The sequence below is a fragment of the Amblyomma mixtum genome, chromosome 8 (genome assembly GCF_055824585.1).
Source record: "Amblyomma mixtum isolate Tamu chromosome 8, ASM5582458v1, whole genome shotgun sequence".
NCBI classification, from domain to species: Eukaryota; Metazoa; Arthropoda; class Arachnida; order Ixodida; family Ixodidae; genus Amblyomma; species Amblyomma mixtum.
In genome coordinates, this window is record NC_143019.1 from 51,579,963 (window position 1) to 51,597,884 (window position 17,922).

Consider the following 17,922-nt stretch of genomic DNA (forward strand, 5'->3'; position numbering starts at 1 on the left):
AATCTGCATGGTCAGGCAAAGCAGGTCAACAAAAGCATAAATGAATCTGGAGACATGCTGTGCTCCTTACACTGGAACGAATACCAATTAAACAGCTAGTGAAGCAAGGCAGGAAGATATTTTTAGAGAACTTAAGCTCGTGCTCACCGATTTTGCCATTGTCTCTCTAAAGCCTCTGGCAGGTCGCAACCAGCTGGCAGGCTTTAAGGCCTACTACAGAGGATGTGCTGGCAGTTAAGCCTGCACTCAGCGATTTAGGCGATCTTTGAACCATGCTTGATCTTAAAGCCATCTAGGTGAGCAACCTCGGTCATGTCATGTTGAGACATCATCACAACCAGCCCACTCTATTGTAAGCAAACTGCCCGCTGTGGCAGGTGGCAGTTCACTTAATGATTGGTCGAGAGATATTGCTCGGGAAGAGCAAACCTGGATGTCGCAAGCCCCACAGGTGGCAGCATTTGCCATCGCAGGGCAGTGGCGCATCGCGCTTAACTGCTGCATCACTGTGCCAGGAGTGTTGCGAGGACTCGCCACGATCTCTCAATGTAAAGTTGACAACCTTGAAAACCAAGACTCGCACTAAAACCAAAGCGAAAACCGGAGGGCTGGCGCACCCAATTCGCATTTGGCCTAACCACGACAAATCGTCAGCCATATTTTTTTTCCACCATCATTCCTTGTCCTGCAAATTTTTGTGCACGACTCTATGCTGTGGTGGCATCAGGTATGACTTTATGTTGCATAGAACAGAAAACGCAGAGGTTCGTGCATTTTACTGTTAAGCAACGTATGTGTTTGTACTGCTAGTAACAATTTTATCACACTCTGAAGACAAACTTCAGTCAGTCCCAGATATATCGACTTGTTTGCATCGAACAGTAGGAAACATCCCCTTGAAAATGCCATGCAAATTGCAAAGCACTGCCCTTTGCGCTTATCTAACTCGCATTCAGCGGAACATTCGATATAACGAACGGTGCGCCGTACACCTGCCAGTGGCGAGGCACTTCCAAGATCACTTGGCGTGCGGAGCCGGGTTGACTGCTCTGCCCTGTAACACCTGCTGGCAGCACCAGCGCTGTAAAGCCGTGTGAAGGGGTGAATGTGAGGTGTGCTTGAAGGTAGCCTTCGATCTCTCATAATCATTTCCTGCGCGACACCGCTGTTGTGTGAGAAACATCATTCAGTACCCCACTTTTGATGTGGTGAAGCCAACACTGCTGACCAAAGGATCGAGGTGGTCCTCGCCTGGGGTGCTTTTGCTCGCTTCACTGGCGAAGGCACTGACTATACCTCAATTTAAATGGTAAATTTTTCTATTGATATTGTGCTGGCAAGAGTATGGTAGGGTAGGCCTAGCGAGCGATATGTTGCTACAAGAAGCGCACCACTAATGTGGCTACACTGTACTCTTGCTTAGATTACAGATAAGCTTTTCTATTTCCATGGTGTATATACAGAGTTACTGATGTATCAAACTATTTCACATTCCCATTTATGTTCCAATATACACCTAGGATCTACTAAATATAGATATCAAATGAATTCCCTATAAGCATGATGTCACCAACGCCACCAGTCTGAATCTGAGTGCCAGGAGAAAATATATATGAACTCCAAATTTCTCAGCAATGAAAGCATATTTTCTCACCAAAAAAATAGTCACAGCAGGCTCAGCTATCAGATTTTACTAAAAATTAAAACTTGATGGAGTTATCCTCTGTCCCTTTCAACAATCAATCCTACACAAGCTGCACTGAATTATGCACAGTTATGCATGACGCTTGGTTTATGAGGCTTTAACGTCCCAAAGCGACTCGGGCTATGAGGGACGCCATAGTGAAGGCCTCCAGAAATTTCGACCATCTGAGGTTCTTTAACTCGCACTGACATCGCACAGTACACGGGCCTCTAGAATTTCACCTCCATCGAAATGCAACCACCGCAGCCGGGATCGAACCTGCATCTTTCGGGTCAGCAGCCGAGCACCATAACCACTGAGCCACCGCGGCAGCTCAGTTATGCATGATGCAGGAACAAGCTTAAGTGATGGGCAGTAAATAATGCAATGCCATGATGTGCCATCACGGCATATCCCTTTTGCAACCTTCAAAAAAAAAAAAAAAAAACAGGCTCAATTCATATCCTGTTTTCAAGAACTGTGAAAAGTATAGGTGAGGGATGAGAAAGCCTTTGTGGAAAGCTTCCAGTGTAGCTCAAAATTATATAAAGCGTACCACTTATATCTAATGGCCAGAACTGAACTGAACTTGAAGAAAGCGAAGTTGATGCCGTCAAGTGAGGCTTCAAATTGCACTTTGCAAGCGATCGGCGCCACATTGGTGCCCAAGTAACATACAAAGCAGTCTTGCATGTGAACTAACTCCTTTATACATAATGGGTGTAGTTACACGAGCCAGCAATGGGAAAAAATATTACACTCTTACGTCTTCATCATTCGTCATCCCTTGCTTCCCAAAGACATTCCACTGAGTTACACAGCCTCCCACTTATTGGTGCTGCCTGCGGCTCTGTACAAGAATCACAATTCGCACAGCAACTTGCAGAGGCAAACAAAAAAGAAAAATGTACTCCCATGACCTCCCTTTTGTTTTTACAAACAGTGAGATGCAAAGGTGAACGATGAACACAGCTTCAGAGCCTCAGTAGGTGGCCTGATGCAAACAAACCAAACAATACAATAAGATCTCTTGTGTTCTCACAAAGCTTTGGTTTTCTTCAGTTCCAGAGATGGTGCAAGTAAACCATTTCAGGAACGTTTATCACAGTCTCAGGATATATATATAAAAAAAATAAAACATACGAACAACGTTTTTCCTCTTTCCAAAAACCATACCAACTTGACAAGCCCCGTGTGTTCAAGGCACACCTATTCCGTAAACACGCACACCGCACACAAGCCAAGCTGAGGCTCAGATGTTGTGCAGGCTAAAAATATGCAACATGTGTACATCTGTGGTGAAGAAGAAAAATAATGCAGAAGCACAGCAGTTGTGGATGATGGAAGATGAGTGTCGAACAATAAATAACAAGGTATATATAACACCATCACAACAACCTAGGAACGTGGTGGTAGTACAGTCTTGGAGCACGTCGACAACTGGCTAGGTCGCCAAGACTTCTCACGGAAGGGGAGTACCAAAAGAAAAAAGGGGACTCCTATTCGAAAAAGCCTACCGCATTCAAGCATTCCCCAGTACAGCACAACAGTGTCCTGTGTGTTTTCGCATATGCCACTGTCATAGGCTACGCAGGCATGCTTCTCGGCACTTTTGATCACAACAATGAAACAGTGTGAAATAAAGAAGAAATAAAGAAAGCAGTGTGAATAAACAGAATGAACAGGAAGCTTTTGCAAGCTTAGTGGTTACGGCCTATAAAAAGACTCTTTGCAAACAGCCACCAAAAAAGCAAAACACGGATGGTGAGCAAATGACCCAAGCAGTGGATGAGGCGCAATCCGGCGAGTTAGTGCAACCACAACAACATTTAAACACAGCAGTGGTCTCAAAAAGAACAAAGTGACCAAATATTTATGAATGCGAACAACAGCCAAGGAAGCTTGCAAGAAAAAGGCAACAGTAAAGAGCTTCAAATGCAAGAATTAAAAAAAAGAGCAGATGGAAGGATGCAGGCAAAGGTGCCAAGGATGAAATGACAATTGAATAAATAGTGGCCAGTTATAGGCGTACCTCCAGCCTAACTTAAAGGTTCTTCAGTCTTGCCAGATGACATGCTTATTTGCATCCTTGTTTACAATTAAATAAAACAAAATTGCAATCATGTTTAGACCTCAATGCGCACAACCATAACAGAATGCACAGACTTCTCAGCACAGTGGATTTATATGCGGCCCCTTATCTACAGGCAAAGTGCGACAACTACTAAAACTTTACCTTTTCAAAGTGAAAATCTAAGCATCAGCTAACACAGCGGCACAAACCGTGTAATGTTTGTTAGACCAGGAGGACATCTCCAATACTGGCCTGCGTCCCTGCGACTGCCAGGAAACTGACAGCAGCTAGACATCCTTGTGCAGCCAAATCAACAGGTTGAGCCTTGCAGTACTTCCACGGCATAAAGAGCCAAAGCAGAATACACCACACTGGTGTTAACGCGATAGTGTTAAAGCCTTGTTAACAAGAAAACCCGGTATTGGTGTTGTGAGCGAAAAATCACGAGCGTAAATTTGGCAAGCGGTCCCCAGAGAGCAACCTAGGAGGCAGGTGTAGTGACCAAACTGCCCACCGTGGCAGGTGGCAGTTAAATTTGATGATTTTTCGCTCGGGAAGAGCAACTTGGGCCGCACAAGGCCCACCACTGCAAGCACCTGCCATCGCAGGGGAATGACACATCGCTTAACCGCTGCACCACTGTGCCAGAAGCGGTACGAGGACTCCTAGGGATTTATGAATGGAGAAGTAGAGAGTGACCTTCTTCACATATATGGGAATTAACCTACTACGCTATCGCGTCATACCCTTAAGGCAGAGCCTAAGCATCCCCTCCAATTTCTTTGCAATGAGGTTTGAACAAAATGCGCATGTACAGGTTGATAACAAGAGCGAGTTTGCACCTGGCAAGACTGAAGACAGAACCTGTGCCCGCACCGATGTGTGGCCGCGTCCATTACATGCAAGGATGACAGAGCCACACGTCTCTGAGGATGTGGTGCGGTGGCACTCAGCGAGTCTCATCCATGGTGTTGGCAACCCGGTCGGCCTCGAGTGAATCGCAGATGGCGTAGCCCTTTGCTGCCGCTGCTTCAGTCGGGGGGGCACACTAGGAGCGGTCCTCGGGCACGGGCGCCAGCTTCTCGTACATGAGGAACACGATGCAGATGTTGGGCGTCACGTGCAGGAAGTAGGCCGTCACGCCCTTGTAGAAACCCCGCAGGCCCTCGTACCTGCGCGATTTGCACGAATTGACAAATAAGCCGATGGCAATATTCACCACCGTGTGAATGAACAGCACGACATGCTAACAACCCCACATTGTTCCAGTACAACTGCTGGGTGAAACCAACAGGCAGTGGTATTTCTTCATGGTTTGGTTTATGGGGTTTAACATCCCAAAACGACTAAGGCTATGAGAGACGCCGTAGTGGAGGGCTCCGGAAATTTCGACCACCTGGGGTTCTTTAACGTGCACTGACATCGCACAGGCCTCGAATTTCTCCTCCAAAGAAATTCAGCCGCCGCGACCGGGATCGAACCCGCATCTTTCAGGCCAGCAGCCGAGCACCATAGCCACTGAGCCACCGCGGCGGCCTGGTATTTCTTCATGTCCAGCTTGCCGCTAAAGCCAATTTCCGACAGCATGCGAGTTCCAGCTCACAAATCGACCGGTAGAATTTACCAAGGCTCAAAGAACAACAAGACCTACAGCACCATTTCCCAGTAATGACCAGAGGACCCCATTGAGAGTGTAGGCAACTGTAGAAAGCAATGCAATTCTTCTTATGCGATCTCACTGCAGAACACATTTGCAGTGGCATTTGGGCTTCAGTTTACGCTGCCCAGTTCCACAAAAGAAGCCACTATATAACTTAATTCCACGCTATTGTGCTTTCAGTCGACACCACATCAGAGGAAACAAAATCGCCCATGTGTTGCTCACCAGATGACATGCCAATCTCGGATTATCACGTGTTTGTTTACTACGCAGTAAGTATGACTACAGACGATCGACCCTGCATGGTGATTGACTCTGCTGTGGTTGTTACGATTTCTACTTTCGTGAGCTGCTTCCTGGGGGCTGTAAGCAGAACAGAATCGGGATACGTTCTGCTCAACTGTAGTCTGTCTCCTGTCGGCTTTTGCTGCTGGCAAGGAATGCGTGCAAAATATAGACAAAAATGAATATCAGCTGGTTGAATGTTCACATGGACCAAGAGGGTGTACTGTGCAAATTTAGCTGCGCACTGTATCTCTAATGCTACAGCTGTACCATAGAGGGCTGGCACTTGAATGAAAGGCACCACAATCCGGCCTTGCATGTCGGCTCCTTGCATACAGCATGTGCTTGCATGATGATCAGCACTGTAAAAATTCTCTTTAATGAGTCAAACGCAGGGTGATGCATGTGTACGGTATTCCTAAGGTATTTTAAGCAGTTGTGGCAGAAGGCCTGAGCATCGCGATGTACGGCAGTCGGGGACGACCAAATCAGCACTCATGTCGGCTGTCGTAAGTGGCAATTGTGTGGCCTCATATATGCCCCGCACAGATGCCCCGAGAAATTTACTCATGAGGGCTTTTAATAAAGGACATGTTTCAATCAATTGAGCATGTCTCAAAGTATATCCATGTTTCCAGTGCACAGAAATCAATGAAGACCACGTTCTCATATTGCACTCAACACCTCGCCCACCACGTTCACCACACGCCTGTATGCGTGCGCCTTAGCGTGTATTCGGAGCTGGAACCTGTGGCTGCTCTTATGAAAGGCCTCGAACACCATCAGCAGGGCGCACAAAACTAACAGCCAAAATATTTTGTGAATCAGAACTATGCGGTCATAATATGAAGCAAGCACTTGTGGTTGCGAGGTGGTGAGACAATCAAAATACAATTACACACATGCATGCAAAACAAAAAAAAAACAGACAGCAAGAACTACCGCACAAAGCGTCACTGCAGGCGAAACATACGATACGCACCATGGTCTAGTCTAAACAAGTGCCTGCGTTGTGCTAGGGATTGAACAAGAGATCGCATGATGAACTGCAGTCCTTCTAGTCCATCTAAAAATGGCCGTGCGCGCTTCCCGCTACCATGCCACCTCTCAGTCATCTGCTAGTTGCCCGAGTGCTGCCAGCACAAAATTGCCCTGGCAAGCCTGGCTGCCCGCTGGCAGCCCAAAATCACTCAGCTAGAGAAAAACTAACGCGTTCTGGGCAGCCACCGGAATTGCACGGAGCATCCCGAGAAAACAGAGCGCCTGGCTCCGTGCTCTAGCAGACCAAGAGCAGCCAGAGGTGAACAATCGAAGAGGCCCAGTGACGTGAATCACTGTCGGATTGGACTCCGTATAACAGGTTTTGCTGTAGCAAGACATGCATAGCTAGCAATGTACCAAAAGAGAGACCCTTACCGCCATGTCCTGCTCACCACTTCTTTGAGTCCCTCATAGTTTTGGTGCTGGTCTTGAAGACGTGCCCTCATCAGCTGATACGGGTAGGTGACGCTAGCCGAGAGGAGCTTGGACAATGCGGCGAACGTGAGGTACTCCAGCGTGCCCTGCACAAATTGCGGCAAACAAACGCATTGGCATTGACATGTTCCCACATTCGTATGACATGAGAAACTTTATAGGCGACATTTCAGCAGTATTTATCAAAACAAGACTGGTGGAACTCCCAAGTGTGAGGCTGATTGATGGCAACAAAATAAAATGAGAATGGTAAAAGCAGTTCAAATGTGAACAGAACAACAAAAAACGCACGCACAGTGTAAAGCTCACATTTCAAAAACACCTACTGGTGGCAAGTGCACTTTCAGTGAACACATTTATGACATACAGGACAAAATTTACCAATAAGATGATGCATTGAATAGCAAATTTATTCTTGTTAAACAGTGAAGGAGTGTGCACAGGGACACGCACTTTGAAAAACAGTGCATACCAATTTGGCTTGTGGAGGGATGTTGAAACGACTGGAGTAGGCCTTCTTCATCTCCTCGTACACCATGAACTGCAGTGCTCCATGTGATACGTTGAACATGCCCGGAACGAAACCCTGCGTTCACAATGAAGAAACAATGCTCAGAATGTGACAACACCATTGCTCACCTGCAATTTGGGCAAGGAAAGTGGCAGCAAAAATTCTTTTTCAAGGAGGTCTGTGAACATTAAACACTTTCCAATGTTTTTAACATCTCATACTGAGGATCACACAAATTTGGTGTGTAATTGTTGGTTTGGTTGGTTTATGGGGTTTAACGTCCCAAAGCGACTTAGGCTATGAGAGACACCGTAGTGGAGGGCTCCGGAAATTTCGACCACCTGGGGTTCTTTAACGTGCGCTGACATTGCACAGTACACGGGCCTCTAGAATTTCTCCTCCAAAGAAATTCTAGCCGCCGCGGCCGGGATCGAACCCGCGTCTTTTGGGTCAGCAGCCGAGCACCATAACCGCTGAGCCACCGCGGCGGCGGTGTGTAATTGTGTACCACAGGGTACCAAAAGGTAGCTGGTAATGAATGATGATGACAATGGAGATATAAACACCACTGAATTGAACTCTTTAGCCCTCAAGCTAGCGTACTAGTTTTCCATTTTGCCTTCAGTTATTGAACAAGCTGCTACGTACATGCAAGGGTACTTAAAGATGTAGACGTTTTGTTGGCATACCACTGAAGTGGCGTATGCACAAGCCGTAAGTACTAATCAATGTGGTCATCCGATAAATACACAACAAAAATATGTAATTAGGCATCAAATGACTAGCATATAGTAGTTCCATACTAGCAGCATGCTCCCTGATACAACTTTCGGCGCTAGCAATACGGTAAGCAACAGGCTGCACACTACTAAGTGAAAGGCTTATCAGAGAGCTTCCCATGTTCAAGTCCATGCGAGATGCCGGTTATGTACCGTTAACCAGTGATGTTTCTCACCCTGTAGAGCCCGGTCACCCCTTCGTACTTGTAGACCTTGTGAAAAGCATCCAGCATGCCTGAGTAGCGGCGTGTAGCCGGCAGATCCATGTGGTGGTCCGCATACTGGAGGCACATGCGAGTCTTCACCATGGTGATCGGGTTGGTGATGACTAGTGTCAGCAGCCCTGCACGCATGTGCACACATACAATAGAACCATGACTACAGCGGTCATCACAACCCAATGGGCACTGAAACTTCCCTGGACGTCCTTTGGACGTCTGTGGGACGTCCATGGAAGTTGCCTATTCACTATGGCTGCTCGAGAGCAGATTTGAACACTGAGGAAAAGCTGTGTGGCCTGCGGTCCTGGGACCAGAAGGAATACCTTCACCTACCTATCAAGGTTTCTACTCAAGGAATCCGGTTACATATCCCAAGCGCACGCTTGGCCACACTTCGGTGCAAGGACCAAATAGAGCCACATCATGACTACACAGCAAATAAACTTCCTTCCTAAGCTCCCAGGTTAGAATTCACAGAATTGATCATAAGCAACAGTGATGGTCTTAAGTGTCATGCAAGCTGCACTGCATTCGCGAGGCGTCCATCTGTGCAAAACACAAATGACCAAGACACTTGGTCTTGAAATTCACACAGCTGGCCCACTACTTTAATAATGCTTAGGAACAGCTCTGCTAATCATAATAAAATTTTGTGACTTGCATTTTAGCACAGCAACATGAACTAAAAAAGTGCGCAAAAAGAACTGTACAGCTGCAAACTATTACACTAAACAAAGCAGGCATGAGTAAAGTTCCATAAGCATTATGTGACGGCCAAACTGTCGTCACAGCAAAAGGCATTCCTGATAAGATAACGCTCTTAAATATGCTTTTGCAACAGGTGCACACAATGCACGCAGCCATTTTTTTTTTGTTTTCAAAACTGGCATGGGCGCATTACATTAGCATTTATAAAGGTCTCATCCAAAGAAAAACACTAAAAAAAAAGAACAGTTCCCTTAAAAATGTTAACACAGCGATGTTGCCAGTGACATCCGCAATCACTAGTGCTTTAGTTTCAGTTGCTAACAACAAGAACTTATTTGAGTGACATCCGGGTGCAAGAAAGAAAACTGAGCAATACCCGGAAAATCGTCTCATTGCCAATGTCCCCAAATTCAAGACAATCAACAAAAAAGCATTCTCAGCAACAGAAAAAAAATTAAAGCTTCATTTTAACAAACTTGGCAATGATCCAGTGTCAAGTTGCATATGTGTGTAATGCAAGCACAACCACGTGAAGCTACCCGTGATGCACGACCTAGAAAAGTATGCCACATGGTGCTAAGGGTCCCCTCTGTCTAGCCCCAGGGCTTCCTCCAATGATACAGATAAAACTTGGACAGGAAGCCCATGATAACCAATGTGGGGTAGGTACGGGGTGATAAGTGTGGAAGATTCCCCTAAGTTTTCCCCGGGCTGCTTGGAAGGCAGCATCATGGCAGATAAATGGAAAAAAAAAAAAAAACCTACTCAAGTGGCACATTTCGCACGCCGTGTTCAAAAGCCACGGAGGTCAAACAAGATAACTTTGTACACACGTAGCAAGCCAGCCTCCTGACAAGTACTGCCCCCCCCCCCCCCCCCCCCCCCCCCCCCCCCCCCTTCTCCGTTCCTATCACAGGGAAACTGAAGATGCACACTGGGCTTTGGCTCACTGGCGGGTATAACGCAACACATGCCGACAGTTGCAACAGCTTAGGGCATACATAACACTGGACAGGAGGAAAATGACAGCAGTAATACGTAAAACTACGCGACAGGCCAGTCACACACAGAAATGCCCACCACAAAAATAATAAAGCAACTTAAAAAGACAGCGTACATGGCAAACCAAATCGGCATGCTGGATTAGAGGTGAACATTTGACAAAGCCACAAAAGCCACTGTCTTCTGGCGAAAGGCATTGAGGCCAAGAACACTAGTTTTACTTTGTACTGCTTTTAAATAGAGCATAAAAATGACAAATAAAGTAAAACCCACACTGTTTTTATACTATGAGAACAGAAAATTATTCCATGAAAAATTATTAGTGGCCTTCTACCACACCAACAAACCAAATGAAACAAGGTTGGCATCCCCCTCCTTTTAATAGACAATCATCAATGTCATAGCAAGTGTTCAGTGTTCAATAGTTACATAAAAGCTCGAAGCTTAATGAAAGCAAAATGCCGCTTCTCTGAGCCCTCACCAAAAATTCACTCCCCGAACACCAGGTCTATAAATTGATAATGGGCAGTATAGAAATCGTAGTTAATAGTAGAGATAGCGTAGCTGCAATATATATTAAAAAAAAAATCGTTCACCAAAAATTCCTTTTACAAACTCTTGGTCACACCTCATCAAACCTATGACCGTCATTAAAGTGCAAATAGCAACAAGAGGCATCAGCCGTGGACATTGTTAAACAGTGTGGAAAGACAGGACAGACGAAAGAAAGAACACGCAACACACGCGCTCGTGTTTAGTGTCCTTTCTTTCATCTGTCCAGTCTTCCCGCACTGTTTAACAATGAACCAGTACCAACTTGACCGAACTGCAGCTTTTACATGGACATTACCCTATCTGGAGCCATATTAACTGCACTTGCTCACTCTATGGGAAGCACCCCTCAAAGTCAACGTACAGTGCATCTGAATATCCCGTATATGCACATGCCAATATATCCACTTACAATGCACACAGTAGCAAAGCCTGAAACTGAAGTTTTACTGAATAAATCAACTACACCGAACGCCTTATTGCCAATCCTCAGCCGCCTAGGGTGGCTGAAATTCCTAACAAGGAAGCAATCACAATTTACACTGACACTCGTACGGATGTCAGTCATAGTTATAATGCTAATCACTGATGTCAAAGCCATGAGAGCTACCATGAAATACACCAAAGCAGAACAGTACACATCTGATCTTGGGGGTTCTTTCAATGGGCATTAAAATCCCAACACATCACCATTTTTACTCTGTGCCTTCAGTTAAAATACACCTGGGGATCAAGCCCACGACTTCACACTCAACACCAGAATGCCAAAAATCAGAGTCACTGAATGTTATTTATTCCTAATCTTATGTTTGCCAGCACGGGTCAAGGATTCAGGGCAGACCCGCAATAGTGAATGAGTGCACAAACATGGAAATCGAAGCAAGACATGATGTGCACACGGCACAACATTACGCAAAGGGGCACATCGACTCACCAGATTCTGCAGCTGCCATCATGTGCCTCCCAGGACCAAGTTGCTTGTCCGAGGATCCGTCCAGCATCCAGGTCTTGATGGAATTGTAGCTGCACGAATCATTGGGAGGAGGGAAGGTCCATTGTGAATCACGAACCGCATTCAGCCAAAAGTCCAGAGTTCAAACAAATCCAAGCATGACCCACTAGGTTCTGAATGCGCGAAACCTGGCCACTAAATTCTCACGCAGATGTGAATAAGTATTTGCTGAAGATCAACAAAATGACAGCAACAGCATGACACAGACAGCTCTCTCTTTCCGCAAGGCATGTACAGATAATAAATGTTTGGCTTCGGCTTTCAGTGAAATTATCAGTACCTGCAGCAAATGAATGAAAGCACAAAACATCAGAGTATATGCAGGCGAGCAAGAATGCTGTTTACAGTAAACAGAAAAATGCAGACAGAGGACTAACAGAACACTAAATCAAAAAGAACTGCAACTTAAAATGGTAAAAGAATGCTAGCATGAATACCGCTCAAAGAACGAATCAAAGAACACAAAACTTGCAACGCAGAGTTCAAGTGATGAGAGTGAGGTGGTTGGAATTCGTGATAATTGACGTGGTGAGCTTATGAGGCACAAAAAATAAAAAGCTCAAAATTGGCCCCGCCGAATGTAATTACATTTCAAAAAACAATGAGTCACTGCTAACAGCAGGCCTTCAAATTGGTGCTCAGCAGGGGGTTTGTCCCGGTAATAGTGTCGGTAGTAGGAGAGCCTCTGTTGTAAACAGTGGGGGAACACGCCACAGCTGAGCGCACAGGTGTATAGCATTGTTCACGGCTAGCAACAGCTTAACAAAGCAGCAGCTGTCCTGACATTCTGCCGATAAGTGAACCAGCACAGAGTCTTTGACTAAACCACACGAGCCTACGATTATAGAATATAGATATAGATTATAGAATAACAAGATAAGCCAAAGAACGACCAGTTGTTCCCAGACCAAAAGTTTGAACGTTACCCGTAAAGTCTGTAAAGTGGTTTTCTTGTAGGAGAATAGGCCACAGGTCTGGCCCAAAGGCAACAATAATTCGGTTCCTGGGACATAAACCATGCATTTCCGGCGTAGCGAACTGCCCTATGCTTTCAAATGGGAAATGCGTCCACAGTAACCCCAGCGAAATCCACGTAGAGCATAAGATAGGGAGACAATGCCCCTTAAAAAGGAAAATTAGTCATGAAAACAATGCCTCCTGGAAATGCTACCGTCAACTAAACGACGTTTACTTTGTCATGATAACAAAGCGTGAAAGCTATTTGCAGACTCCATTTGTCTTATCTGTACTACCCCTTTTCTGCCCCATTGAAAAAAGAAACTGGAAAAGAAACTGAAAGTTTTTTGCAATGTACAGCAACAATGTTTGGAAGGAACTAAATGGCTTTCAAATGGTTTTCAACTGTGTTATTGGGATGCCCAACTTTTTATCTTAAAGTTTTTCCTCTGATAGGAAACCTCTACAACCAGCAAAAATATATTGGCAGATGTTACAAATGCCATGAAGCCATCACGTACAAGAGAAAGTAGAGGCCCCAAGAGGTGCCGGCTCCCCAGCAGTTTGGCGCCACGCCGCGGTAAAGACCGCGGATGCCTTCTTCCCTGATGATAGTCGAGACGGCGTTGAGAATGCCTCTGTACTGCGGCCGACTCTTGAGCTGGCCATCATTCACTGAGAAGCCAGGGAGGATGAGATAAGACAAGGCATATCACTTTTCAAATGACACTGCGACAAGGTGTACTTCAGTGGATGTAACAGAAACAAAGACATAGGCAAAAGAGACCGGAACTTCACTCTTCACGAGCATGTCGTGCATTGACACAAGGCAAGTATCGCACTGCGCTATGGCAACACTGATGGCTGCAAGGAAACAATCCCAGTATTCTACATCACAAACACTAGCACTAGTTTGCGAAAAAATAATTTCAAGCAGTCTACGTCCCAACCCTTCCACAAATCTTTACAAGTCAGCACAGTGCATGAAAATGGCCAGAGAAGAATGCGATGAGGCAAGCGATGATTTCATTAAGTACACACCAGCTAGCCTAAAGGCTGTGTTGAACTTTGTATCTAATGTGCCCTTTCCATATCCTACCTTCGCCTTCACAAAAATCCAGCACTTCCAGCCCTCTTATATGTCTTACTCTTATATATCAATGACTACCTCACTACCTCAACGCAAAGAATATTGCACATGCCTGTCACACGTCAATACAGTTCACCACTTGCCTCATCTGTTTTGTGTTGCTTTTTTGAAAGTCTGAGTTTTGTTAAATATTGCAACCCATTACAGTCAGAGTTGTGCACATTAATATTCAGTAATATAGCTCAACATAAAAAGAAAGTGAGAAACACTTCCACAAAATTGAAACTGCACATTCGAGCACTGTTTTCTTTTTTTTTTTTTTTCAGCATGTTCATATGGCTTCAGGGGTGGATTGCACTCTCATAGATACGTCTCCTCGAGAAAATTTTCAAGAGAACCAAGGCAGGGAATCTGAGGCAGTTTTGTCACTTTCTCTCGATAGTCTTAACTGAATGTCCTTGCTCGTGTTTTGACAGCACAGAGCTTACAAAGGCTTGAATCTACACACATCTGGCATGTGAACTGCAGCACAAGAGAACCCTTCCTCTCTGTGTGATCTCAGAGTACTGAGGGCACAGGTATAGCTATCTGTTGTGCAGCCAAGATCTTCCATTCTTATCTGCCAAGATATATGCTGCAGACTGTGCTGCTGGTATGCTGCAAAGCATGGTACTTGCATGCCATAATGCGTGCAATGCTAACAGCCTGCTTTACTTAAATGCTATATGCATTCAATAAGGCTGCTCAGTAACGGTTTTCCCCTATGTGTATACCAGCTGTAAACAGGAAAAATGGATTTCAAGCTACACACGGCACCATGCACATTCGCTATTAATGCAGTCCTTTTGAATGACGGCAACGGAGTTGACAGCCCTCGCAGTTAAAAGGCTTTAATGACTTTAAAAAAGATAAAAAATCGCCTAATCAGGTGACATCTAACCTCCGAGAGAATAATATATCCTAGACTTCGTGTACCGCTGGGTGTGATCGTGATGGTTTTTTTGTTATTCTTGAAAATTTCTCCCGAGTTTATTTTTATCACCAAATCTGGGACAAGACCTTCAATCCGCACCGCCAAACAAACCGCGTGACGTCAAAACTCGCGCGATCAGTTTCCTCTCCAGACGCAGTAAACGTAACTGGCACCTAGCAATTAATGAAAAACCGGGCAGAAGGGGAAAAAAAAAATGCCATTAAAACTTCCCGTCACGCGCGGGCCCGATAAGCGCTGCGGCACTGCGTCGATGTCCGCATGAGCGATTGCGATAAGCCCTGCCACTCGGCAGGTCCAAGGCGGCCATCGCAACAAAGAGCGAACCACAAGACACGCGAGTCTACGTCCCTCCCTCCCTCTCGCTAAAGCAAGCCGCGACAGGCACAACAGCTGCCGAAGACGCCGTCGACGACAGCGACGTCACAATGACGTCATGGGCGGCTCGCCGAACCGACCTTGAATCAGAGCCAAGGTCCCCCCCATCGCTTTCGGGGAATCAAACAGAAGGCAAAAACACAATAGCCGGTCTACGGTGCAGGCAGGCAAACAGGCGACGACGACGAGCCCCACGGACCATGAGCAAAGCGCGCTGCCAAGTTCACACTGCAGTGCAGAGGAAATTTAAGCTTTTTATTATAATTTTTTTTCGTGGTGACTGCGCCTGCCTGCAAAACAGCTGCCAGAAATGCCACAGCGCAGAAATATGCCGCAGTGACGTTGTGCCTACGCGCGGTACGAATCGGAAATCAAGCAGCGCGCGCTGCCTCTCAGCGAAACGCTCCTGGCGACAGTCTGGTAGCGACACTATCGCAAAGATATTGCGGCCCCGCTGTAACTTAATCTGCATCTAACATGAGCATCTGGGTTGAAGTACTCAAGAAAAAAAAAATACGGTCACTGCCCTGCGGCGGTGTCACCAGTCGTGAGTAACCTACGCGTGAACGACAAGGAAGTTCAGCACGTGAAATCACCGTGCAACTACAATGGTGGCAACACGGGAAACCATTGATAACCATTGCAAAAGCTGTGCAATAAGTCTCTTTTTGTACGCGCAGGGGAATTCCAGGTAAGGTCCACAGTTGCAGACGGAAGCGCGTTGCAAGCGAAGGGCTCACGCGCGATAACGGAATCTCACGCGAGCGAGCGCGGTCTCCCGCGATGCGACACGTGCAACGACGGGAACTAAAGAGAGTATGTGGAAGCGATGGGGATGAAGTGGAACAGCGAGCAAAAGTAGCTAGCTTCACAACCGCGTCTCTTGGCAGCAACGGTCGCACGTCGGGAGCGAGCAAGCGAGAATGGAAGCGGGGATGACGCAACGGGATGCGGAGGCCGGCGTCGTCGTGTAGCAAGCAGTAGCAGACCTCTCGCTCCGAGAGGTCTCGCTCCGAGAGGTCTGTGGCACTTCGGGGAAGTTATTTTCAAAGCCGGTCCCCCCTACTCGGCGGTCACACGTACCCTTCGTTCTGCTTCCTTTCACCCTTTGTGTTTGCCCGAGGCAAAACCCGCGCCGATCAGCCCGTTTACGTTTTTCCTGGGGTAGCGCACGAGTGAGAACCAGCTGTCGTCTGCCTCGCAAGCTGTCTGCTGCATTCGCAGATTGCGTGAATAACTGAAGCTAGCACTAACTACTGTAGCACTTTTTAATTACAATTCAGCGTTGATAACATACGGTGTTTGAACAGAAACCGAGCTTGGTGCCGGAGGTAGGGTCAGGATTGCAGCAATGAATGAAACGGTGTCAACGAGTACGGTGCCCTTCACTGGCGTCATTCCGTGTGCACAGTCGGGCCTCCATTTTCTTTTCTTCTTGACTACAACGAAGGCCACCTTGTCTTTACCTGCCGTCACTTTCAAAACTGGTCGCGCTAAAGCGCCCGCGGAGCGGGTGACACAGTTCGCACACTTGCACGCGAAGCGAACGTGGTCAGGGTTCGCGCGCGTGTCTTCGCGGTTGTGCACGCGTCCATGGCCCGCGAATATTCCACTGACCGGTTCAGGGACCAGTTAGAACCAGATCAGGCTGGTACTACCACCACCGTGCACAAAGGAACGAGAGAGCCACGCGATCGGTCAAACGCGCGCGCAGGGATTCGCCGGGTTCCAAGAAAAGTGCATGCGCCTGTGGCAAAAATGTGATCAGTTCAACTGCGAAAAGGGTTGCGATAGAGAGGGGGTGCACTCCGTTATATTCAGAGCAACGGGTGAAAAAAAAAAGAACAAAGCACCGCAACAAATAAAGCTCCATTACTGCACTTATGCACTGCAAGAAACAGGCGACAAACACTGCATGCATTTTTTTTTTTTTTCCAGGAAGAACAGGAATAGCAAGGCGAGTATACGTATTAGAACAAGCAATGCGGCAGGACAGGCGGCTCACCTGCAAGGCGTATCTTGAGCAAATCGAGCGGGTGCAGGACTAGTGTCGAGGTGACACCGCCCGAAATGCCGGCCAAGAGGTGTTCGTAGCGAACTTGAGGCATCACGAGGCTGTACGAAGAAGTCCTCCAGCGACGATCGTGGTTTGCTGATGTCGACTCCTTCATCGGCGCGCTCCTTGTTTAGTCGCCGCGGGGAAACGAATTTACTCGCGCGACACACGAAGAAAAAAAATATAGGAGAGAGACTTCGAGGAATCGTCAGCTCGGGCCGCAGGGTTTGGTCAGCGAGAAACGTCGGCGCATAGTGCGGGTACGGCGGCTGCGACCAGCGCCGTACCGTAGAGACGAGAATGAATGGGACGATCGGGCCGGCACACGCGATAGCTCTCCGCCGCTGACACGGAGCGGGTGATCCGGCACGGAAACGCGTTCTCTTCTTTTGGTTGCCACCCTGTGCCCTCCTCCCTCGTTTTTACGGGATGCCCTACACCTGTGTCCCTTTCTCAGTGCACAAGGCCTGGCAAAAGCAGTCGTCA

At 46.8% G+C, this 17,922-nt stretch overlaps 1 protein-coding gene across 1 annotated transcript; it reads right to left on the minus strand.

Annotated features, from left to right (window-relative positions):
- Positions 1–2,371: 2,371 nt before the first annotated feature.
- LOC149332402 (solute carrier family 25 member 32) lies at positions 2,372–17,910 on the minus strand. The gene is made up of 7 exons (XM_089557327.1): positions 17,386–17,910; positions 13,443–13,596; positions 11,887–11,975; positions 8,646–8,812; positions 7,652–7,765; positions 7,120–7,265; positions 2,372–4,930 (listed from the first exon to the last, which is right to left on the minus strand). The coding sequence occupies exons 1-7, from the start codon at positions 17,549–17,551 to the stop codon at positions 4,807–4,809; spliced, it is 960 nt and encodes a 319-aa protein (XP_089413453.1). The 5' UTR covers positions 17,552–17,910; the 3' UTR covers positions 2,372–4,806.
- Between the last annotated feature and the right edge of the window lie 12 nt (positions 17,911–17,922).